Source organism: Mus pahari, chromosome 19 (assembly GCF_900095145.1).
Source record: "Mus pahari chromosome 19, PAHARI_EIJ_v1.1, whole genome shotgun sequence".
In the NCBI taxonomy this organism is placed as follows: domain Eukaryota; kingdom Metazoa; phylum Chordata; class Mammalia; order Rodentia; family Muridae; genus Mus; species Mus pahari.
In genome coordinates, this window is record NC_034608.1 from 36699922 (window position 1) to 36724924 (window position 25003).

The 25003-nt window shown below is 43.5% G+C and overlaps 1 protein-coding gene across 3 annotated transcripts in view; it reads left to right on the plus strand.

Moving 5' to 3' along the window:
• The window catches only part of Mcph1 (microcephalin 1), a 203649-nt gene that overhangs the window by 21784 nt on the left and 156862 nt on the right, over positions 1-25003 (plus strand). For all 3 annotated transcript variants that reach the window (XM_029532152.1, XM_021218977.2, XM_029532153.1), the window contains exons 4-9: positions 3862-3949; positions 6799-6913; positions 8339-8461; positions 11077-11166; positions 13032-14153; positions 24582-24682. In XM_029532152.1, the coding sequence (XP_029388012.1) occupies positions 3862-3949; positions 6799-6913; positions 8339-8461; positions 11077-11166; positions 13032-14153; positions 24582-24682 (1639 nt within the window). The remainder of the gene's footprint in view (positions 1-3861; positions 3950-6798; positions 6914-8338; positions 8462-11076; positions 11167-13031; positions 14154-24581; positions 24683-25003) is intronic.

Sequence of the window (25003 nt, forward strand, 5' to 3'; positions counted from 1 at the left end):
GTTCCATCCACAGTCAAGAGCAGGGAGCAACGAATGTACATGTGCTAATAGTACTCTGCTCCTCCCTGTTTTATACAGTCCAAGATCTCTTTCTCAGGGAATGGTTTCATCCACACTTAAGGTGGGTCTCCCCTTCTCCTGTAATGTAGTCAAGACAATCTGTCAAAGACATTCTTGCCTTTTAATCTAGACAGTCCGTTACAGACATGCCTAGGAACCTGGGTGCTGAGTTGTTAGTTCATAGTAACTATCACAGGGTAGAAGGTCGTCATCCCTTTTAGCCACCACCCTGTGGCTTGATCCACTGCGGACATTATCTGTTTCTTTTTACTTACATGAGTGACTGCATGTATGGCTACCACCAGGTGCATACAGTGCCCACAGAGGTCAGAACAGTGCATCATCCCCTGAACTATACAGTTACACTATAGGTGATTATGTGTCACCCTGTGACTAATGCAGGTCTTTTGCAAGAGCAGCATTGCACTTACAGCCAACCATCTCTCCAGCCACAGAAAATTTGTCTTTAACCAGGCCCCCTTCGGGGTACCCAGCTCCCATGGGCAACGTGTATACATCTTTTGCTCACAAATGTTCTTTCTCTTTATGCCATTATACAAGCCAGTGGCTTGTGCTTGCAGTTCTGATAGGAAGTAGGTAGTTGGATCTTGTGCCTACCATGGATACAGTTCCTGTCACATAGAGCTTTTCCCTTCCTCCTATGCTGCCTGCCATCCCTATGTTGGAAGCTCTTGGCTTCCAGTTATCTCACATGTACATAAGAACCATGTACATAACACCTCTCTGGTGTTAGGAGAGTGGGTGCTTCTAGGCACCCATGTCCAGACCTGCTCACCTGCTCCTCTCTCTTGTGCTCACCATTCCCTAGTCTGGGGAGGACCTGGAGTCCTTGACTTCTGCACCTCTGCACCTTTCCTAGACCTGGGCTTCCTTTTGTTTGTTTGTTTGTTTGTTTACTTTCCAGTTCTGCAGGCAGCTCTTACCCACTACTTGATTTCATTGGTTTATGTCCCATTTGTTTTCTTTTACTGTTATTTTATTGGGATCTAGGGGACCAAGAGAATACCGTGCGCTTACTCTGTCATTTAACCCAGATGTCAAAACCTGTTTTATTCCCTAAACATTGCTTAGTTAATTCTCTGGCCCTGTTGTGCCTACACTGTTACTGTCAACCTTCAGTGGTCCCTTGGGTACTCTCTTGCTCCTGAAACCTATTCTTTGGGTGACCTGTTGTAACACTTCCTTCCACACCTCTTTCCTTAGATAGAGCCTGCAGGGGCAGGAGTTAAGCTCTTAAGCATAGCACAATGTCCTCAGGGAGACCAGAGCTCTGTGTGATAGTCTCTCCTAACTGGGGTTGTCTGCCTGATCTTTCTCAATGTGTTGGTGGTTATGTAGGAAAGTTACTTATTTGGTTTTCATGTTGATTTTGTATCTGTCACTTTGCTAACAATGTTTATCAGAGCATTTATGATGGAGGCTTTATGGTTCCTTAATAGATAGTATCTTCTAGAAATAAGAACGTTGACTTCTTCCTCTGCTACTTGTATTCTTTTCATTTACCTCCTGTCTTGTTGCTCTTTCTAAAAGTCCATTCCTCTTCTGAGGCAGGGTTTCATCCTGGAACTCTGGCTGACCTGGAACTTGCTCTGTAGACCAGGCTGGCTATGAACTCACTCTACCTCTGCCTGAGTGCTGGGATTAAAAGTGTGAAGCACCATACCCGGATTTATAGTTTGTATTCTTTCACTTGAAATATTTATATGCTCAAGTGGGACTGGTTTGTAGGAAGATGGAAGTGTCATTCCTTCCTAGTGGATTGAGTGTAGTGAACTATCTATGGATAGATAGCAGCAGCCACAACTGCCAGAGAGGCTTGCCACAAACATTGTAATTTTATAACAAGTCATTCCTGTAACTTCAGTAACTGTTCAGAGATGGTGAAGCTGAGATAGGCTGGTAGATGTGGAGACACTAAGGTGGGCCATAAGGACAGGGATGAGCTAGATCGACTGGGGAAGTAGTGAGTGAGATTAGATAGAAAGGATGAGCCTGTGTCCCTCAGGAGCACCAGGATAGATTACAGCTACAGTGGGTCAGTTAAGAGGAGGAAGGCGTGGAGAAGAGAGGAATGAGGTAGGAATGAGAGGAGAGACTGGGCTATGCACAGAATAATTATTATCGCACAATATAAAGTCAAAGCAAGACCATGGCTTTACCCTGTGATAGTTACTATTTATGCAGAGTCGAGAGATGGCTCAGAGCACTGGCTGTCCTTTTTTTTTTTTTTTTCTTAAAGATTTATTTATTTATTATATGTAAGTACACTGTAGCTGTCCTCAGACACTCCAGAAGAGGGTGCCAGATCTCGTTACGGATGGTTGTGAGCCACCATGTGGTTGCTGGGATTTGAACGCAGGACCTTCGGAAGAACAGTTGGGTGCTCTTACCTGCTGAGCCATCTCACCAGCCCAGCACTGGCTGTTCTTATAGGGGACCTGGGCTCAATTCCCAGTACCCACAAAGCTCTACTCACAGCTGTCTCAAGCCCTCTTCTGGTCTCTGTGGATACAAGGCAAACAAATGGTGCACAAAAAACATGCAGACAAAACACTTGTACTCATAAGATGAATTAAAAATAAATGTAAAAAGATATTTGTGGAACTTGAAAAACAAAGACAGTGAAAATAGTGTTAGAATTGTCATCATATAAATCAGTCAACGTTTCTTCCCTGGAGGGATGGGTTTTGAGTCCCTCCCCTCCCTATGATGTCACAGGTAACAGCAGACTACTAATGAGAGAGGTGCAGCTCGTTGCTCTAGTTCATACTTCCAAACCGCATTTGTGAGGATGCATTATCCCAGAGAATTTAAAACCAAACTAAACAAAATAAAACCCTTACCTTTGGGACCTAGTTTCCGCCCTTTTGCCAGCAGGTGTCATACCTTCCTTGCATTTTCCCAGCCCTCTTCTTGGAATGGTGCTGTTGGGAAATTTCCCTGTCATTGTTCCACGCCTGTGAGATGGTGATACTTCCCACTGGGTTGGCTGAATTTGAGTGTAAGCTACTGGTAAGCACACCTGTGCAGTTGTTTGCCTTGTTGTCTGGGCATACCCTTCTGCCTGGGCTCTGGCTGCCTGTTACTGTGTGCTTCCATGTCCACTTAGTTTTACATCTGGCCAGTGATTACTCACTTCTGAGCTGGGCAGAAATTTTCCATGACCAGGAGGTCAGTCACCTGTGGAGTTTGGAAGGTTCTTCCCTCCTGGAGAATTACTTCCAGGGTGCTCATGGATAGTCTCCCTTCAGCCTTGCTCTGATGTGTGACACATCAGCCACCGTCTCCATAGTTGATCCTGAACCCTTCAGCCTGGGTGGACATTCTAACCCCTGGTTGTGTCTCAGAAGCCTGCCCCACCTCTCTCGAGCTGGATGGTTCCTGTATTTCCAGGGTAGGGAATGGAGGGATGTGGGGAATGCTGATTCTGTCTTGGCAATGCTTGGGATTGAACCCAGTTTGTCACACGTGCTGTATGAATACCCCAACATGCTCTCAATCACTGGGGAGATCCTTGAAATACGTCCACCTTCCTCATTCCCCAAGTGCTTGGATTACAGGTATGTACTAATATGCCTGGCTTTCTTCTGCTTTTGCACTGGACAGAGAAGACCATGTAAAGAAGACTTTGGAAAATCTAATATATATTGACTTATATTTTGCATGTATTATAGAAGTATATTAATTTTGAACCTGATGTCTGATAGATACCCAGTTCTTATGTTGCATGTGTACAGCAAAGACAGTTGCTCACTGGGCTACCTTGTCATGGTTCTACAGATGCAGGATGGCTGGAGCACGTGTTGATGAGTCTTTGTTCCCTGCAGTGAATACTGATGAACATTTACCAAACCTAATTAGAAAAAAAGTAAGTATGTGATTTCTTTGAGGACACGGTGGTTATGAATGTATGAACCCTTGTATTTTTATTCCTAGAAATTATACTTTCACATATATGTTCTGAGTATATTAAGCATGCCATTGAATTAATTGCTATTTTTACATAAAATTTCTAGTTAACTGTAGAGGATTTTTGTTTTTTAGTTTTTTGTTCTTTTCTCTAGTTTATGAATGCTTTGATGTAATCTATAGGAAATGGAAGAGATTGAGGTTAGCCTTGAGAAATTAAAATGTGCCCCAAGTCTAGGCAGCCTTTAGTTGCTTTGTTGCTTCTTTTCTTTTTTGTTGCGTTTTTATTTTATTTGTTTGTGTGTTTTGCCTACTCTATCTCTGTCCTTGCACTGCATGCAAGCGTGATACCCATGGAGGCCAGTAGAGGGCGTTGGGTCTCCTGGAGCTAGAGTTGCACATGGTTGTAGGCCACCAAGTGGGTGCTGAGAATTAAATGAAGGTCCTTCTCAAGAGCAGTCAGTGCTCCAAACTGCGGAGCCATCTCTCCAGCCCCCTGGTATTTCTTAAGTGTAGGGCACTAGGAAGTATCAAAGCACTTTGTTCTCATACAGGAACTGCTGTTAGATTTAATGACCTAATCAAGATCGAATCCAGTGGGTGAGAACTGTATACTTCTACAGAGTAGAAGAAGCAGCTGCGGGCTCTCTGTGCATCTAGAAGATAGTGCATGATTTATATCCATCACGTCTACTGCAGTAAGCCAGGTGCCAGAGCAGTGATGATGCAACTCCCCCAAGGCTTCTCTGGAGCTCCTCCTCTGATTCTGGGCAGTTCTTTACCATGACATGCGGAAGTGAAAGACTTGGGAAAATGCATGGATAGGACATGCAGTTTTCCTTTAACATGCTTAGTAAGCTCAGGCCTGGCAGGCATCGCTGATGTCTCTTCCGTATGACACTTCAGCTTGAGTAGTGACCTGGGTAAGAGCCCACCCAGCTTGCTGCATGTTAGCACATGTACCTGCTGCTCACAGTGTCACTCTGCTAAGCGAGCTGTTCACTTGCCTTTTCTCCACCATGTAACGTTGCACATTGTGAGTGGACCTTTCCTGAATATAGTCACAGGTAGTCAGTGTCTATGAAAGGTATTACGTGTGAGATGTGCATTTACTACTTGTGCTCACAAACATAAAAGTGAAATTGTTGGCTCACTGTGCAAATAACCTTAAATTTTGTGATCCCATCAATAGTGTGCAAGGGCACCTCTGTCTTGTCCAGTGCCATTGTGTTATCTTTAATCTTTGTCTAGTCTGATGTACAAATAGTGACTGCCTGCATCTGACACTTAGCACTTCTGAAAGTCTTCCTTTTGCCAAATGCAATTGCAAGTTAAACATGACTTGAGAAAAATTATTTTAGGTGCTTGAGGAGGGTGGGCAATTTCTGCTCTCTCCCTCTCCTGCTGCCCTAGGCGGACCATGGCGTTCTGCACAGGAAGGAGTTTAAACATCATATTATCTGTTCCCTTTGTCTGGATCATGCTCCCCTCAGGTCCATTCCACCAGACTGCCCTCCCAGCGATCGGGTGACTGTGCAGATGTCTCCTTGCTACAGTCCCTTCTCACCCCTGTGCTGTGTAGAAGGTGTGCAGATGTCTCCTTGCCACAGTCCTCTCTAACCCTGTGCTGCAATAGTAGGTCTTCCTGCTTGAGGCTGCTGTCCTGCTTCTGTCACCCTGTGACCTAAGTTTCCGTTCCAAGGCACTTTATGGATTTGGAACCATTGTTGCTTTGAGATTCTGGGAATCTTTTTATTTTAAAGCAACTGAATCCTGTTCTGACTATAGTGATAGAAAGAGACCCAGCACTTAGATCACAGAGTAGAATGTCTATTCTCTGCTTCCCACATACCTATGGACTGGGCCTCATGGGAAGAGTACTCCAGGCAAACTGCTAATCCTCCCAACAGAACAGTATGACCAAGCTACACGAACTGTCATGCTGTCCCAAGGCAGCACTGTTAACATCTCACCCTGCGGCCGTGAGTCCCCTGAACTTAAGCCTAAGCTCCCACTTGTATGTTAGAACCCAGTTATCTGTTAAAGTTGTTCCCTGTCACTCTTCGCCTTGTGCAAGCTCTCTATGCTGAGGCCCAGTGTCTGACACAAGAATGTGATAATGACCAAATGCCTACCTGACTAGAGTCAAGAACAAAACTGGGGCATGCGGCTGCACGGGCCAGAAGCAGTACACTTTCAAAATTAGCAGCCGCAGCTTAGACAAGGCAACGAAGATTCCTTTCTTTAGTAACTGGAATAGTGACTGGTGTGAGGCAAGCAGAGAACCAAGGCTACTTCTGAGAACCCTCTTGGCTGCTGAGAATGCCAACATGGTGAAAGAGTTCAGAACACGGTTACGTAGTATACAGCCTTTTATTTAATCTCTTAAATTCTATACTGTTTGCCTCAGAAATAAATATTTCCAATTCACATACAGTGTAAAGAACAACTCATTAAAAAGTTCTTTTAACTTTTGATATCATTAAAGTTACCAAAACTGTATAGAAATGGCTTTCTCTCTTGTTTTAAAAACAGTCAGCAATTGTAGGGACTGGAGAGATGACTTGGCAGTCAGAATCACTTCTCCTGCACAGGACCTTGCTGAATTCTCTTCCCAGCACCGACATGGTGCCTCCTTGCTGTTCCTAACTCTAGTTTCCGGGAATCTGACACCCTCTCTTGACCTCTTGGCATCAGCCAATCGTGATGCATATGCATAAATGCAGGTCAGCATTTATCTACATAACAAGTAAATCTTTTAAACAATAAAACAATACACCCTCACTAATGTTTAACCTTTTTGCCTAGCACAAATGTATGCAGCCCAAAGAGTTTATTCCTAAAACACTAGAAAATGACAAAAGACTTCAAAAGAAATTTGAGAAAATGGCTGAGGACCTACAAAGGCAAAAGACAGCTCTAGGTAAGCCACGTCTGAGTGCCTGACAGCTCCAGGGATGTGGGGAGGAAGGAGGCCCCAGCACAGGCCTGCTCACTTGGAATAGTTACAGGTAGAGCCTCTGGCAAGGGCGGTCAGATAGTCCTCACAGTTTATCTAGTCAGTGGGATCCTGATCTGGAGAGGATTACAGGAGAAATGCATCTCAGTTCTTTCTTTCTTTTGTGTTTTTTTTTTTTAATTTATTTATTATTATACATAAGTAAACTGTAGCTGTCTTCAGACACACCAGAAAAGGTCATCAAATCTCATTACAGGTGGTTGTGAGCCACCATGTGGTCGCTGGGATTTGAACTCAGGATCTTTGGAAGAGCAGTCAGTGCTCTTACCTGCTGAGCCATCTTGCCAGCTCCAGCAATCTCATTTCTTAATTCTGTCTCTTTAATGCCTTGTCTGTAATGACAATTTTGACATTTTGGTTTCTTTGAAAAACACAGAAATATTATAGGAATATGTTTTTGTTTTAACCCCGGTTGTAGGATATGGGGCTGCTTCAGGTTATCCACAGCAGCTGACTGTGATTTGCCTTGTGCTCTAGGAGGGGTGTGAATTTGCCAGCTTCAGGATAGTTTCTGTGATTGTTTGGAATTCTGGGGATTTTTGAAAGGGTAGATAAATGGAGGAGGGATGGGTTGGTGGTTGGTTACTGGTTGCTCACCATTTCTTAAGTAGTCCTGCGCAGAGAAGAAGTTAGATATCCTGGACTGAAAAGATCCAACTTGCCCCAAGGGACTCAATGCCCCTAATTGGCAAGAAGTAGATTAAAGATAACACTGTCCCATCTCCCTTTTCTTATCTAGTGTTAGGGGTTGAAAGGGTGGAAAAGGGTGGAAGAAAGAAGAACCCACAAAATAGCAAATGCCAGCTACACAGGTCTTTTTGTTTCATATCTAAAACAGGCAAATCATAGACTTTGTTTGCTTTTAATGATGTAGGAAACACCTTGGGCTCACTTCCTGTGGTTAAGTTCAGATGTGGGTGTATGTGGAAGATGAGCAGTGTTCAGTAGGACCATGTTCTAAAACCTGGATATAAAACAAGTTTTAGGAGCCAACCCACACTCTGGCTTGCTGGCTTCTTGCTAATTGTATGGTGGTGTTCATGATATCGCCTTACCTGTGTCTCAATGACTATCCTCTATAGATGAGGATGCTGACGCCTGTCATCATGTAGGGCCTGGGTACAGCTTGGTGACTAATTCACGCTCTATACTGAGCTCAGCAAGGGTCAGCTGGCAGCTAGCTGTACTGGCCATGCCATGGTTCATGGTGGGAGTAATACTGTCTGTGGGAAGAGAGCCTGGCACTAGAGGGAACAGGAATGCCATGGGACTGGGGGTGGCACTTACAGGAACTGCTGGTAAGGTGTGACAGTGGAAGTTTGTTTTCAGATGACAACATTCCTGTCCTCTCATTTGAGGCCCCTCGCTCACTGGTGTACAACTCCCCAGTGAATATGATGAAGAGGAGACTGCAGGAGATGAAGGAGAAGAGGGAGAACCTTTCCCCTACCTGTAAGTGGTTGCAGTGTAGAATGAAAAGGACGTATGCTGGCAAGCTACCAAAAAAAGGTTGCTTGATCTCTGCCCTAGGTGCTGTTTTTTCTTTCTGCAGTGAGTGGGTCAAGGGATAACGCTGCACCCCCAGTCTCCTTACCTAAACGTTTTGAGTGCTTCCTGAATTTAGTACTTAATTTCAGTGGAGGCCTTTCTAGTGTTTTCTTCCAGAAAATATGTGCTTTGTAAGATTGATTGTTTTTCACTTCCCTTCTTGCGGCTCCTTCATCGTTTTCAGTATCCTAACTTTCTTTTCTTTTTCAAAATATGTAAGGAGCTGGAAAAATGGCTCAGAAGTTAGAGCACTTGGTACCTTTGCAGAGGACTGGAGTTGAGTTTCCAGCACCCAGATTGGGTAACTCATAACTGTCTATGACTCCAGCTCCAGGGGAACCAGTGCTGCCTTCTGGCCTGTGTGAGAACCTGCATACATGTATAATTTAAACATACATATACACATAAATAATAAAAAAATATTTTTTACAGAAATAATAAAAAAATTAAGCTAATCAGGTCTCTTTTAAAAGAAGACCATTTTAATTACCTAGGTAGTAATAAGCACATTTTAATAAAATCACGAGCAATGCTGTGAACAAGCAAAGCCTTACCTCCCCACTGCTTACACTCCTCTGCTGATGTCTGTACAGTTGGAATGATACAGGTGTGCCTTCTGTGTGCAGCTATAGTTTCTTACTTAATTTAGAATATTCTTTTTTCTTTGTGGTTGTTGATGAGACAGAATTTCTCTGTGTAGCCCTAGCTGCCCTACAACTGGCTGTGAGACAACGTGGTCTCGAACTCAGATCCAGCTGCCTCTGCCTCCCAAGTGCTGCTGTTAGCTGCATGCACTACCATGCCAGTCACATCATACGCATTGTTATTAAGCCTTTTCCTTCACTTGCTACTATTACAAACTACACTAGACTCATCTGCATCTCAGGCCCATGAGTATCAGCCATGGTAACAAGACTGAGATGGACTATAGCTTTTACAGAGACACCATCACGGTTTTGTTCACCGCAAGCGGAGGATGGCAGCTGACGCAGGTACATAGCTCTGCCTCATGTTCACGTCCAAATTGATTCAACATGTATTTGAACTGAGTCAGAGTTTTTGAACCCCACACCTGAAAGGCCACTGTGACGAGTGCATGCCTTAATTCAAACCCTAATATTCAGAAGGTGGAGGCAGGAGGAGCAGGAGTTCAGGGACATCTGGTAAGGAAGCACAGCCTGAATTTATTTGTTAAAATGAGCTTGTCCCTCAAAATAAAAAAAAAAATTTTAAAAGCCCCCACCCCAGGGCTGCAATCCTGTAGGTGGAACAACAATATGAACTAACCAGTACCCCCTGAGCTCGTGTCTCTAGCTGCATATGTAGCAGAAGATGGCCTAATTGGCCATCATTGGGAAGAGAGGCCCCTTGGTCTTATAAACACAGGGGAAGCATAGGGGAAGGCCAGGGCCAAGTAGTGGGAGTGGGTGGGTAGGGGAGCAGGGGTGGGGGTGGGGGGTATAGGGAACTTTCGGGATAGCATTTGAAATGTAAATAAAGAAAATAATAATAATAATAAAAAAAGCCCCCATCCCACCCCACCCCCCAAATTGTTTCAAAAGTAAATGTACAAGGGCTAAGGCTATGTAGTTCAGTAGTATGTAGTATGTAGTATGTAGTATGTCGTACGTAGTATGTAGTATTCACAAAGCCCTGGATTCAGTTCCCAACATCAAAACAAATGAATAACCTCGGTATCTGAGGACTCCTGTCTGCCCATACCTTATTTGTATGTATGCCCTTGCTTTATAGTCATTTTATCAAGTTTTCTCACAGAAACATCCTCTGAATCTCCTTAAACAAACGACTTTTAGATGCTGCTTAAGTACCGTCCTTCCAGAGGACCCAAGAGCAGTTCCCAGAAGAATGTTGGGTGGCTCAAAACATCCTGTGACTACAACTAGAAGGGATCCCAGTACCATGTCCCATACCCATACACAGAAACACATATATACACATAATTTTAAATAAATTTTCAAAATCTTTGGATATGTTTGTTTTGTTCCTTGTATGAACAGCCTTTGAAAATAACACCTAGAACCTCATTTATTGAATCATCGATGTTCTAGATATTTTCTATAAAATTGTGGTTTCTTAACTGAAACACTGTTGACTTTTGGGGACAATTTGTTATTGTGTATTCTTTCTAAACCAGTTGCCCATGTCTGTGTCAGCACTGGACTTCTACTTACTTGGAGGTAAATATTAGAAACCTCAGTTCTCAAACCGAAAACATTCACTTAATTTGGTTTAAGCTTCATACAAGTTGGATTTTGAAAGTCCCATCTTCTGTGATAGTGTGATAATGCTTGTGGGGCAGTGGATAGGGGTTCATTTTGTCAGTCTTAAATCTACAATATACCTGATTGTTATACTTGCATTTTATTAAGCTTAGACTAAAGGTAAGAGTAATTTCCTGTGCATGTGGGATCAGGAGCAGAATGGGTAGACATGCTCTTGTCCCTGTCCAGTAGGCAATTCTGCCGACCAGTTATTGAAACTTGTCATTGTGTTATCAGCCTCCCAGATGTTGGAGCAGTCTCAGCAGAATCCATGTGTCAGTCTGTTTGAAACATCCTTGAACATTTCTCACCAACCTTTGAGTTCAGGTAAAATTGTAATATGTATTTTGTTTTTGTGACAAATTTATGATTTGTAAAGTGTGTGTGTGTGTGTGTTTGTGTGTGTCTTCCCTCTCACACTGTACTTTTTGAGGTAGACTTTTTCTGTGGAGCTCTGGCTAGCATGGCACTTCCATAGATACCAACCTAGCCTCTAGTTAGAACCATGCTCTTGACTCCTCGAGATTACAAAAATACCCCACCATGCCCAGATGTCGTGTGGTCAGTTCTAACCACTCAAGTAGCTGAGCAGACCTAACTAAGTTTCTCTGTGAGATTTGGGATTATGGTATTATTATGGACCTCCTGCTTGAACTCTATTAGTTCCTCCCTAGGGATTTGTTTGATTGTTTGTTTTGTTGTAGGAATCCTTGTGACTATATATGATTTAAATGCAGTGCAAACATACATCTGAGAATAGCACTAAAGAGGAATTTTTTCGTGTTTAATTAACCCATGAAGTATATTATTGAAAAGAGTCTGTGTTAAATAGTATGGGAGCTCTTGACCTTTTTTCAAGGTTATATAGCTCAGTTGTTGAGTTCCTTAAACTTTCCTCACATAAGTCCATGGGAGGGCCTACGTGAAGTCTGTACAACCTCTAAACAACTGTGTTCCAAAGGACTTCAAATGCCACACAAGGAGATTGAGCTAGGTGTTCTTCCTGTCCATGTGGTGTATTCTGGCAGTCTGTCCTGCATGTTCTGGGGTTGTTTACCCATTCATCTTTTCTTTGCACAGACTTGACTCCCATAGATTGGAAGCAAATGGCGATAACAATGCTAGCTTCCCTTTCACTGCACTGTTCTGTGTCTCACTGTATCACACACATGCCCCAAGTCTCCATGAGGTAGGCTGCATCCCCACTCCCATTTCACAGAAGAGAAAACCAGGTCAAGTGGATTATGCAAGGTCCTGAAGTTGAGAGTGGTACACCCAGGCTTCTGACATAAGTCGTCTAAGAATTTATGCTCTTAATGATGTGCCACACTGTGTTGTGGCTTATTGAAGAGTGATTAATGCATTCAGTTCTTAAGAGTATCACTCCAGCTGCTGTCTTGGAAGCACATCAACAGAGGCCCAGTGTTGGACTAACCATTGCCCCTCCCTTCCTAGAGCACAGCTTCAAGGACAGGGTATCTCTGTTGCCTCCACTCTGCTCTGAAAGCCGAGCTCCCATTGTTTAAGAAGCAGTTAGAATCCTAGTACTGCCTCCAGATGGTGTCTCTTCTCTGAAAAAGGAAGCCTTCAGCTGGGCAGCACTGTGCCAGTGGAGAACCAGGTCTGAGTGATGACCAAAGGCTCAGGGCAGTGAGCAGAAAGTGCTGACTGCCCTCTAGTACTTCAGTGTAATGAGAGGACAGAAACATGCTAGGAGGGGCTAGCACTGTGACCTGACAGGAGCGGGAGATTCACAGGTGACACTGACACTCAGATGATTTTGAAGGATGAGTTGTGTTTACCCACAGCAAAATGTGTCAGATAGTTGGGGCCAGAGTGGGGAGCCTGCAGACTCGAGGTGGTGGACAGTGTATCATTACTTCTGAGAGAAATGCAGATTTCATGAAAGGTCAGAATATTGAGTCCCACATGCTTCACTTGGAATATAAATAACACATGAAGACTTGACAGAAGAACAGGGGCAGATTGGAGGAGCTGAGTTGTGTGTATCAAGGGAAATGGTTTACAGAAGCCCAAAGCCTAGCCAAGCATGGTGGCACACACCTTTAAACCAAGCCAGCATTCAGGAAGCAGGGACAGGCGATCACTTGAGTTCTAAGCCAGCTAGAATTACACAGTGAGACCCTGTCTGGTCACTTGCACATTTTAAAGGTGATTATTGATCTCTCCAGATGAATCCTTTGCCAGTGGTTCCTACTCATCTTTCGGTGGTTCCTGTGGAGATGGAGAAAGGAAATTGGAAAGATGTGCTAATGAGATGACCAGGATGACATGCCCTTCCTCACCTGTGCTGAGGGCAAGCAGTTTTTGTGGTTCAGCATCACCCAACCATCTCAGGCAGCCACGTCCTCAGAAAGCTCCAGACAGTCCTTCAAAGGAGAGCATCAACTGTCAGAAGGATGCTACAGATGCAGTAGCTGATTCCAAGAGAAAGCAGGCTGCAGGGGGATCTCAGGGCATGCCTGATGAGAAGCTCTGTCTGTCTCCTGCGATGCCCATCATCGAGGAACACCAAGTACATTTGGGACCCGAGAGTTCTCCAGCAAAGAGAAAAAGGGCAGCAGACTTGGGTTCACCTCCGAAAGGAAAACTGAAGAAGAGGTACAAGAGAAAGTCTGCTCTGGCAGTACAGTTATTCACGTCTGACCACAGCCTGCCGTCCACAGTTGGATTCATTCCGGGAACTCCTGTTGTTGAGGCTTCTTCATATGAGGACTATTTTTCCCCTGATAATCTCAAGGAGAGGAATTCGGAGAGACTTCCTCCTGAGGCTCAGCAACTAGCAAGCCCTTCTCTGTCCCACTGCAGAGGTCTCTCAAAGTGGGAGCGAAGAAACACGCTGGGAATGTGGGATTTTACCTGCATTGGTGAAAAGCACAGATCCATCAGCATTAGTGACTCAATTTCAAAAAGTGCCTCTAGTCTTGAGAAACCCATCAAGGAGGAAGTGAATACAGCTTCTACTTGCTTGTTTTTGGTGGAGACCTCTGCTAACGATAGCCCAGGGCATTGCAGGCAGCCTGGCCCTCAGCTGAGGGATGACACAGGCCCAGAGGGAAGCAGCCACCCTGATACCCTGTCTAGTCCTGCTTGCCACATCACACCCTTGAAAGGAAATAGTACAGAAACCAGAGACCCAGGTGATGGAAAAGGCTCCCCCAAAGAAGGTACCACTCCTCCTGCATCAGCCTCTCAAGAGGAAGCACACAGCTGTGATCTCAGTTTGGGAGAGGATTGTAATGTAGAAAAATCTGTAGAAGAAAAGGAGAACATAGCCACAGGATATAGTGAAAGTATGTAAGCCTCATTTCCCAAGTATTGTTTGTTCTGCCAGTGTATAATACTGTGTTGATATCTTAAATCTGTCTTTAATCTTTATAATTTAAGTCCTTCCCCTTCTCCTTTTATTTTAAGGAACATGCATTTGATATTTCCAATGATGCTCTTGAGGGGTAGGTGGGAGGCCCTGAGCTTTGTGGTCAAATGTGTCACTATGAAAACACCTCCCCAGGCTTTGTCCTTGTGCATTAAATGAAACAGTAGTGCTTACTTTAAATGGTTGACCTGTGCCTTTCCTATATGCCTCTCTCACTCAGCATGACTGTACCAGAGACAGAACTGATAAAGGATTTTTTCTTTTCTTTTCTTTTCTTTTCTTTTCTTTTCTTTTCTTTTCTTTTCTTTTCTTTTCACCTGGGTTTATTTAGTAAGGGTTTAATGTGAGGAATGCAGTAAAGAAACCGCCAAATGACCACTCCATAATAAGGAAGGTTTTTCCTGTAAATAAGAAAGTATCCAGAAGCATCTGGAAGAGTCCAGCACAGAAAGAGAAACAGACTGGCTGTGGCCATGGCGATCTGCCAGAGAAGAGAGACAAGCAAGAGCGAAGAGTGCAAAGCAAGAGCTGTGGGGAACAAGAGGACAACAAGAGATAGGGAGGGAGGGAGGGAGAGGGAGGGAGAGGGAGGGAGGGAAAAAAGGAGGCTAGAAGGAGTACCTAGGGCCAAGGGCTCTGAAGAGAGCTGGGTGGGATCTGAGGTTCAAAGGGCCAGGCAGGATGCTAGGGTGGAGGCTTGTATACTAAATGCTATCAGTGAGGGAGCCTGGCTGCAGCATGGGCTTTGATACAGCCACAGGTACATGTTAGTGTTGCCATATGTCCTTTCTGCTGCACATAAGAAAAGTGACTCCTTTTGGCTTGGGAACTGTTTTCACAAGTTCCTGAGGAATTCTGGCTTTTATCTATCCAGATTGAGTTGGGCATGGACTCAATTTTGGGCCAAGTCAGGAGGCTTGCCCTGGTCGACGTAGGGAATGGGGGTGCCCTTTGGACCTGGCATGCTTCTACTGTAGAACTCTAGAAAGCATCAGCCATGATTTGGCTAACAGAAACTATGAGAGTTTTGAAATTTGTCATCACTGTTTACTTTGGGCACTGAAGCTTTGGGCAATGTTAAATAAGAGCAAACATTTTAAAGACATTTTGTTCAATTAAAAATTTAGTTTTGGCTGGATGAAATGGACAACTTCCTAGACAGATACCAGGTACCAAAGTTAAATCAGGATCAGATTAACAATCTTAACAGTCCCATTTCCCCTAAGGAAATAGAAGCTGTCATTAATAGTCTCCCAACCAAAAAAAAGCCCAGGACCAGATGGGTTTAGTGCAGAGTTCTATCAGACCTGCAAAGAAGACCTAATTCCAACTCTCCTCAAAGTATTCCACAAAATAGAAGCAGAAGGTACTCTACCCAATTCATTCTATGAAGCCACAATTACTCTGATACCTAAACCACACAAAGACCCAACAAAGAAAGAGGACTCCAGACCAATTTCCCTTATGAATATCAATGCAAAAATACTCAATAAAATCCTCGCAAACTGAATTCAAGAACACATCAAAATGTTCATCCACCATGACCAAGTAGGCTTCATCCCAGGATTGCAGGGATGGTTTAATATAAGGAAATCCATCACTATATAAACAAACTCAAAGACAAAAAACACATGATCATCTCGTTAGATACTGAGAAAGCATTTGACAAAATCCAACACCCCTTCATGATAAAAGACATGGAAAGATCAAGGCCCCTACCTAACATAATAAAAGCAATCTACAGCAAACCAGTAGCCAACATCAAAATAAATGGAGAGATGGAGGCAATCCCACTAAAATCAGGGACTAGACAAGGCTGCCCACTCTCTCCCTACCTATTCAATATAGNACTTGAAGTCCTAGCCAGAGAAATTAGACAACAAAAGGTGGTCAAGGGGATCCAAATTGGAAAGGAAGAAATCAAAATATCATTATTTGCAGATGATATGATAGTAAATATAAATGACCCTAAGAATTCCACCAGAGAACTCCTAAACCTGATAAACAGCTTCAGTGCAGTAGCTGGATATAAAATTAACTCAAACAGATCAGTGACCTCTCTCTACACAAAGGATAAACAGGATGAGAAAGAAATTAGGGAAACAACACCCTTCACAGTAGTCACAAAAAAATATAAAATACCAACAGATTGGGAAAGAATTTTTACCAATCCTAAATCTGATAGGGGACTAATAATGTCTATAAAGAGGTCAAGAAGCTGAACTCCAGAAATTCAAATAACCCCATTAAAAATGGGGTACAAAGCTAAACAATTTTTAACTGAAGAATACCGAAGGGCTGAGAAGCACTTGATAAAATGTTCAGCATTCTTTTTTTTTTTTTTAATTTTCTTTATTATGTTCAGCATTCTTAATCATCAGTGAAACTCAAAACAACCCTAAGATTCCACCTCACACCAGTCAGAATGACTANGATCAAAAATTCAGGTGACAGCAGATGCTGGCAAGGATGTGGAGAAAGAGGAACACTCCTCCATTGCTGGTGGGATTGCAAGCTTGTACAACCACTCTGGAAATCAGTCTGGCAGTTCCTCAGAAAACTAGGCATAGTACTACTGGCAGATCCAGCAATACCTTTCCTGGGCATATATCCAGAAGATGTTCCAACTGGTAATAAGGACACATGCTCCACTATGTTCATAGCAGCCCTATTTATAATAGCCAGAAGCTGGAAAGAACCCAGATGTCCCCCAACAGAGGAATGGATACAGAAAATGTGGTACATTTACACAATGGCGTAATACTCGGCTATTAAAAAGAACGAATTTATGAAATTCTTAGGCAAATGGATGTATCTGGATATATCATCCTGAGTGACGTAACCCGATCACAAAAGAAGTCACTTGATATGTACTCACTGATAAATGGATATTAGCCCAGAAACCTAGAATACCCAAGATACAATTTCCAAAACACAAGAAAATCAAGAAGAAGGAAGACCAACAGGTGGATACTTCATTCCTCTCTTAAATAGGGAATAAAATACCCGTGGAAGAAGTTGCAGAGACAAAGTTTAGAGCTAAGAGGAAAGGATGGACCATCCAAAGTATAATGTTTTGACACTTCAGAATATCCTGTCTTGTGTTCTGAGTTTATATCTTCTTTACAAAGCACTTGAATATTATATGATATGTAAATATAATTTAAGTGGGGCATAAGGGGTTTCAAACAGCCTGGCACACCCTAAACCTTAGCATTGCAGGTGTGCAGTCATTAGAATGTGTGTTTCTTTATCCAGGTCTCAACCTTCATGTTTTCAGTCTAGAACATCGGGCTTCAGGAACTGCATGAAGGGCCTGGGCATTGGGTGGCACTCTGGTACTCAGAGGGCATTGGGAGATGTACTGATTGTGAAGTGGGCCAGCTTGTTGGTACACAGGCAAGAGCAAGTGTGACTCAGTTTGACTGATGGAAATGTTTTGTAAATTATCATGTCACTACCACAAGACAAAATGGGCTCCTAAGACATGAAAACACCTCTCTAGCCTAAACCTAAGCACTTTTTTGTACTTAGTAACATTAAGAAGACTCACAGATATTTTATATTGTCCACTATCAGCCTAGCCTGGATTTGGGCCAATCAACTCTTTGGGGATCCATCCTAGATACAACCATAAATCCTTGGGCTGAAACGGAAATTCCATACTTGCCCCAACTGGAGCCAGGAAGGCTGCTCTGAACATCAGCTACACAGACCCTCTATCCCTCTCATTGAAATGAAAGGCTATTCAATGCCGCTTGCACCCTACTTGGGCTTGCTGACTCTAAGATAGTGTGCAATGAGGCTTCTAAAGAACACTACCAAGAAGTCAGTAGCCGATACTGAAACAGTGGGGTATAATCATTAACTCTTCACATTTTTATTCAATAATTTTATGAACAATAAACAAGAAGTTTCCTTTGTTAGAATAAAGTTTCTCACCTCAATTTCTCACTTTCTGCCTGTGTTAATTACGAATTCCTATTAAAGGATAGTGGTAGGCATGCTGCAGCTCACATCTGCTTCTACTTTGTAAAAAGAGCTTGAAGGAAACAGTGTGCACCCCTGCCCCCAACAGGTTTTGAGTCCCTTAAAGAAGCCAGATGGTAAAGTCAGCTAGAACATAGTATGAGCTAGTGAGTGTTTGTTAGGGAGTGCAGACGTGACAGAACCATGGACTGGGCTAAGATTTTTATTGTAGACAAAACTGCCAAAAGCATCTGGAAGAGTCCAGAGCAGAGAGAGGCATAGACTGGACATGCCTGGGGCTGGGGAAGAAGGAGAGTAGAAGTGAGAGATAGTGGAGTGAGAGACTAGGAAGAGTTTAAAAAGAGTCAGAGAGAGTGCAGTGAGACTGGCTGAGAAGGAGTCAAACTCAGTGATAAAGAGGACAAGTGTTAAAAAAGGAAAAAAGGGAAACCCAGGAAAGGTGAAGGGCTATGGTGCTAGTGTGGACTTCAAAATGTCTAACAGGTGACACTGAGGGAGCCTGATGCCAGCATGGTCTTTGATGAAGTCACAGGTACATGTCAGTGGAGCCATGTGTCCCTTCTGCCAGAGGGAAGATTAAAGATTCCTTTTGGCCGATGAAACCAGTGTCACAAGTTCCTGAGGAATTCTGGCTTTTATCCTTTTATTCTGACTTTAGGCCAGGTGAGAGGGTGTGCTTGTGTCTACTGGAGTTAAGTACAAATGGGCAAACATCCTGCAGGAAGGAGGAAGCCAGTGCAGCATCAAGTCATTGAGCCTGCGCGGTGAGGACAGTGACCACAAGTGTGGCAGCAATCAGATCCTTGAGACCTTCCCTCCCCGTCGAGACAGGGTGTTCCAGTTTGTTTTATAGTGTGATGAGAAGTTTCTGGGGATTCTGAGCTGGAGTAACCAAATCTGATTTGTTTTCACCGTAACCCTGGATACTCTGAAGAACAAACTGTGGCTTAGTGTGTTTGCTAGAAGCAATTACTGTCAACACTATTCCCTTCCAGATAACTATGTGCATATAAACATGCAAATGAAATATATTTAAAGGGATTCTCTCATCATATGCATAGAACCATATTATCCTGTTGCTTTAAATGGGTCTTTTAAAAACTCATAACAATATGTCAGACATCCTGTTCACAGAAGATGCTTGTTTCTTGTTTCTTTTAATATAATCCGTGTGGAGGACCAGTGGCATTTTCTGTAGTGGGTCAAAAGGATACAGAGAGAGAGAAATATAGATAATTATAAAATACAGATAATTAGAGAAAAGACATTCTTACAAAACTTTGATTGAGGAAACACTAAATTGAGTTTAGTCTTGGAATGCATGTCTGCTCTTGAGCAGATTTCTTGGGTGGGGAGAGAATGAGTGACCCTGTAATTTAACTGGAACTCCAACGGGTGAGTTTCCCATCACCTAACCTGATTGCAAATAATTCTTTACAGTCACTGTGTAAAGTGTTATGCATCTCACTCTTGAGGGAGCCTTTACACAAAGCCTGGTCTTGTCCAAGTCTGATGCCAAGGGAAAGATTTTCAAACCTGTTGGGTCTTACGGTGGCATTTATGAAATTATAGGTCCTGATCTTTTGCGTGCATGACTTGGTGATGGGAAGACAGGTGGGAGCTCTTGGATCATGCAGGGAGAGAGATCTTGCAGTTAGGATATAGCTTTGTTCTTTTATTAGGTCTGGAAAATGTTGTAGGTACTGTATGTATTCTGAATTCAAAAAGAAGTGTCTGCACCCACGTTGTGTAGGGATGGAGGTCTTGCTTTCTGTTTTAATGTATTTATTTTGGAAAGCAAGATCTTACTGTGTAGCACATTTGGCCTCCCGTTAATAATCATCCCATCTCAGCCTCTGCACTGCTGTGACTGTGGGTATGCGGCAACACACCAAGCTTCATTTATCTTTCGATGGTGCAAGACAGGAAGAATGAGAAGCAGCTTGGTGAACCTTGAGATGCCACTCTTCTGCCTCAGCTCCTTACATGCAGTCCAATCTGAACTGCCCAGTAGATAAAGTCTGCCAGCCGTCCTGAGCTCCTTGGTGTCTGATGCAGCTCCTACTCACCTGTCATTAGCGATGCTGATGCAGGAGCTCCATATGCCTCATCTGAATACCAGCAGAGTTAGTACTTTCTGGATTGTACCCCACATCTGGCCAGATCAGATTCAGTGCAGATCTGATCCTGTGCAGTGCTGGTGGAATTTCACGTCAGCATTTTATACATGTGTGTTCATTTACCTGCACAGTTTTGGCCACGTCCAACTATTGGATTCTCTTACACAGTTACCATCTGTTGGGGGTTGAATGGTGGACCACTGTCCTTCCAGCAGTTCTGGCTACCAGGTCTTACAAAAGACAAATTTCAGATGCGTAAACATTTGTTGCCAAGCAAAATGGGGAAAAGCTTTCCAAGTAGACAGATCTGCTGAAGGCCTAGCCTGTGTGTCCCTTAACTTTGTGTCCTGTTTGGGGCAAGCCTCTATAAAAGTTAATGTGTGCCTCAGACTACCTAATATGTCTGTATTTCATCACAGGTCATTTAGGGTTCAAGATCTGGGCATTGTCCTCAGGGATACAAGCTTCGGCTAATACCAGAAGTTCGTGACCTGCTCATGCATGGTTGTGGAGTGTTTTGTAATATTCCTGCCAACCCATTCTTGAATGGAAGAAGTTATCCAGTGGGAAGCTTTCTGACAGCTTGATTATCAATTACAGCTCATTTGCTTCATCTATACTGGCAGTTAACAAGGCATTTCAAAATGGGCTTGTGCACTTGTCTCCCAGGTGTGACAACTGGTAGCATAGGAGTAGATGACACCTGTGTTTTGATGGGGCCGAACATGTACCTTCTATGAGTCTACATTTAAGTATTCTAACCAAGAAACCATCATTTCTGCCAAGTGTTCAATCCTAGTGTGGTAGTCTGTGATGGGAGTGACTGGAACTAGCTGGGCTGATCTTGGGAGGCTGGAGCTGCCTGTAGCAGCTCTGGGCTTATCAGTACAATGAGGCTGGGACAGACAGGCCTTTCACAGGACCAGGGCCTCCTGTGATACAGGGAGTTAGTTACTGAGCCAGTAGGATATGCTGATAATGGTTGTATGGGAAAATCACAAGCTCAGGATCTTGCGGAATGTGTGTCTGTTGGTCTCTGCTCACACTTGTACTTTTTGAGTTTTCTATCATTGTAAGAATGTTGGAGGTGGGGTTCTTACCTCCATGTTTTTGTCGAGACATCATCTTGCTCAGCATCCTACCCTGACCTTGGAGCAGCCTTCCTACCTCAGCCTCTAAGGTGATGGAATTCAACTCCTGTTCCACAGTACCCTTCTGCTAGATTCTTTTTCTCTCTTTTTTTTTTTTTTTAATTTTTTCAGTTGCATTTAATTACTTTGTGAAAAGTAGGGCAACACAGCGTGTGTACAGTGAGGCTAGAGAAAATAAGAAACATCTAGGATTTATTTTACAGTGTGGAGAGAACACTGTCCACCTCACCCCCAACCCCAGGCCCCAACCCAGAGGCCTGATGAGGGTGTTTGGAAATTGGGCCTTTGGAAGGAGGTTACATTCAGATGAGATCTCAAGGCTGGGGCCCTTATGGTGTAACTGGTGTTTCATAAAGAGGCTGAGAAACACCAGGAACAGGCCGGGGGTTGGCGAGAAGGCTCACCAGACGTCAATTATCAGCATCCAGTTGGGATCAATATCTTCGAAGTCTCTGGAACAGGAGATAAATCCTCCTTATCAAGACACCCAGTTAGGCGTTTTAAGACATTCATCAGACTGTCACATGGAGGAGCAGCAGTTCCCTGGAGGCCAACTGTGGGCAGGTGGCCAGGCTTCACCTAAGACACTCCAAATAGATACTGTTAGTTGGTTGCATCTGTCCTCCATAGACAGGGAAGGTACTTAGCAATGTAGGGATAGATGGTGTTATGGGACCTCATGATGTCTGGGGTGGTGGGTCTGTTTGCAAGCTTGCAGCACAGATGTGACAACCTGTGAAAGACAGGAGAGCCAGGGGAGGGTGCTGGGAGATGGGACCTGACTGGCCTCATAGCCAGCTCAGAGCCTGGGGACCTTAGAGCAACCTCCCATGGTAGAGCATGCGAGATGTGTTGAGAGATGTGTGCTTGCTTTATTTTGTGACTCGGGGTCCTTTGTCCCCTTATGAATATTCTATCCCTAAACTACTTCTAACCTCATATCTGAAAGATGATTGATTAAAAATGAGATCTATTAGGAGCCAAGAGGTTTTGTTTGTTTGTTTTTAAGATTGTTAGAAGCATTAGGAAGTCATACAGAAAGTTGGTGTCACTTGCCAGGTGACAAAACGTTTGCTACCTCTTAGAGCAGACTCTCACTAACCCTCTACCTGCTTGCTCCAGTCCATCATCCTCTTAAAGCCAACTGAGGGCTTCAGTGGGTGGGCAGTTATCTGAGATTGAGAGGGACATGACATTTAAAAGATGCCTGAAGAGGAAGGGGATTAGTGTGAGGTTGGTTTGTCTCCAAAGGGATCCAGTTTAGACATTTATAGGCAACGAATGTCGACCTTAAAATGTTTATAGGGCCCAGGGTACAAATAACAGCTAGTTTGAATTCTGAAAAACATTTTAACTATTCTGTGTTTTTGAGTTTATGATTTCATTTTTACACTTATTTATTGTGTACTGTGTGTGTGGATTGTGCAAGGGTGTGTGTGTGTGTGTGTGTGTGTGTGTGTGTGTGGTGTGTGTCAGGACAAATCACAGGAGTCAGTTCTCACCGTCCACCATGTAGGGTTTGGTGGTGAGGCTCAGGACCCTCCACTCACTGAACCATCTTGCTGACCCTGCTTTAATTTAGATACAATTTCGTTTTGAAGAATGGAACAAGTGTGATTCCTCAAACTTGGGTCATTCTCGGCTTTATCACACTGCCTCACCATCTGCAAAGTAGACTTTCTCATGGCATACACATTTTAGTTTCTGTAGGTGTTTTTATGATTTTGCCTTGGAGCATATTTATTTGCATGTCTAACACGTGCATTGGACCATTTACAGCGGCGGCCTCATGTCGTCTTAGCGAGTACCTGAATCAGCATTCAGGTGGGATATGCAGTTTAGCTAATGTAACCTTCCTCGGCTGCTGCCCTACAAGATCACAAATGTGCTCATGTATGTCTCGTGGTATTTTCTCCCTTAAAAGTCCAAGAAATCTTTAAAATTTGCAGTCTTCTGGAGAATAAGAACAGAGAGATCATGCAAGGCTGCAGTGATAAGGGACAACTCACACACATGCACCATTCTATGCACCTGGAATATCTCAGCCGTATGGGATGCAGTGGAATCTCTTTACTTGTGTGTCTTTATGGCAAGATATTGGTTTAATGTGAAGGTCTGGCAGGGAGCAATATCAAGTATGCGCGGATTAATACCTAAAGCTTTGTGCAGATGACCACTCTACAGGAACTAAGCATAAAGCTGACATAAATGATTGCATCTAAGAAGTGTCTTCTCCAACAGGCTGAGTTGTTTTGAGAGCTGGACGTGGTGGCGCACACCTTTAATTCCAGCACTCAGGAGGCAGAGGCAGGCGAATTTCTGAGTTCCAGGCCAGCCTGGTCTACAAAGTGAGTTCCAGGACAGCCAGGTCTATACAGAGAAACCCTGTCCCAAAAAAAAAAAAAGAGAGAGAGAGAGAGAGAATTGTTTTGAATGGTGCAAACATGCAGATGTGGTAAAGTGCTCTGGCCAACCACGAAGGTTTTCTTGGACAATTGAGGGAATTGCAGGGAGTTGGCTACTGGCTGTAACTACAGGGTTAAATTTTTGTTTTGTTTTTTTTGTTGTTGTTTTTTTATTTTTGGGGTTTTTTGTTTTTGTTTTTTTGAGACCATATTTGTGTATGGTATCTGTATATAGTCATGTGTGTTTATAGCACATGCACATGGTGTCTGGTCCAAGGATATTGGCATTGCTCTCCATCTCCCTCTTTGAAGCAGTGTCTCACCTATTGGTGGTCAGTAAGTTTGGGTCTGGTTAATGCCGTGGTATGTGACGTTTTTATTTATTTGCAAGTTTTAACATTTAATTTAAAAATAAAGAACACCACCACCGCAATATGTCTAGCCTGGCTAGTCTAACCCTCAGACTTGTGCTGCAAGTGCATCATCTGACCAGTTCTCTCTCTCCAGCCTTCTAACCAGTTCTTAAAAGGTCTCGGCAGGCATGGTGGTGATTGACAGGGTCTTCGGTATTCTGTTCCCACTAAGCAGAGACCGAATGCTTAGTTTTTGTTTAGCTTAGCCTACATTCATGTTTGATCCACATTGTTTCTAACTAACGTCCACTCTATTTGGTTTTTAGGTGTTAAAAATGGACCAGGGAGGCCAGATCCTTCAGAGAGCCCTTGCGCAGGCCTTGTCGGACCTCTGCAGAAACCAAAGAAATGTGAGAAAGGAGAAAAGGTCAGTGGGTAAAAATGTAATTGCAGACCTTCAGATACTTAGATGTCCTAGCGTTCTACTCTGTGTTAACGAAGCAAATTGTTCCACGCACTTTGTGGGGTTTTTTTGTTTTGTTTTTTTGTTTTGTTTTTTCGAGACAGGGTTTCTCTGTATAGCTGTAATGGTTTGTATATTCTTGGACCAGGGAGTGGCACCATCTGGAGGTGTTGCCTGGTTGGAATAGGTGTGACCTAGTTGGAGTAGGTGTGTCACTGTGGGTGTGGGCTTAAGACTCTCACCCCAGTTGCCTGGAAGTCAGTCTTCCAGTAGCAGCCTTTGGAT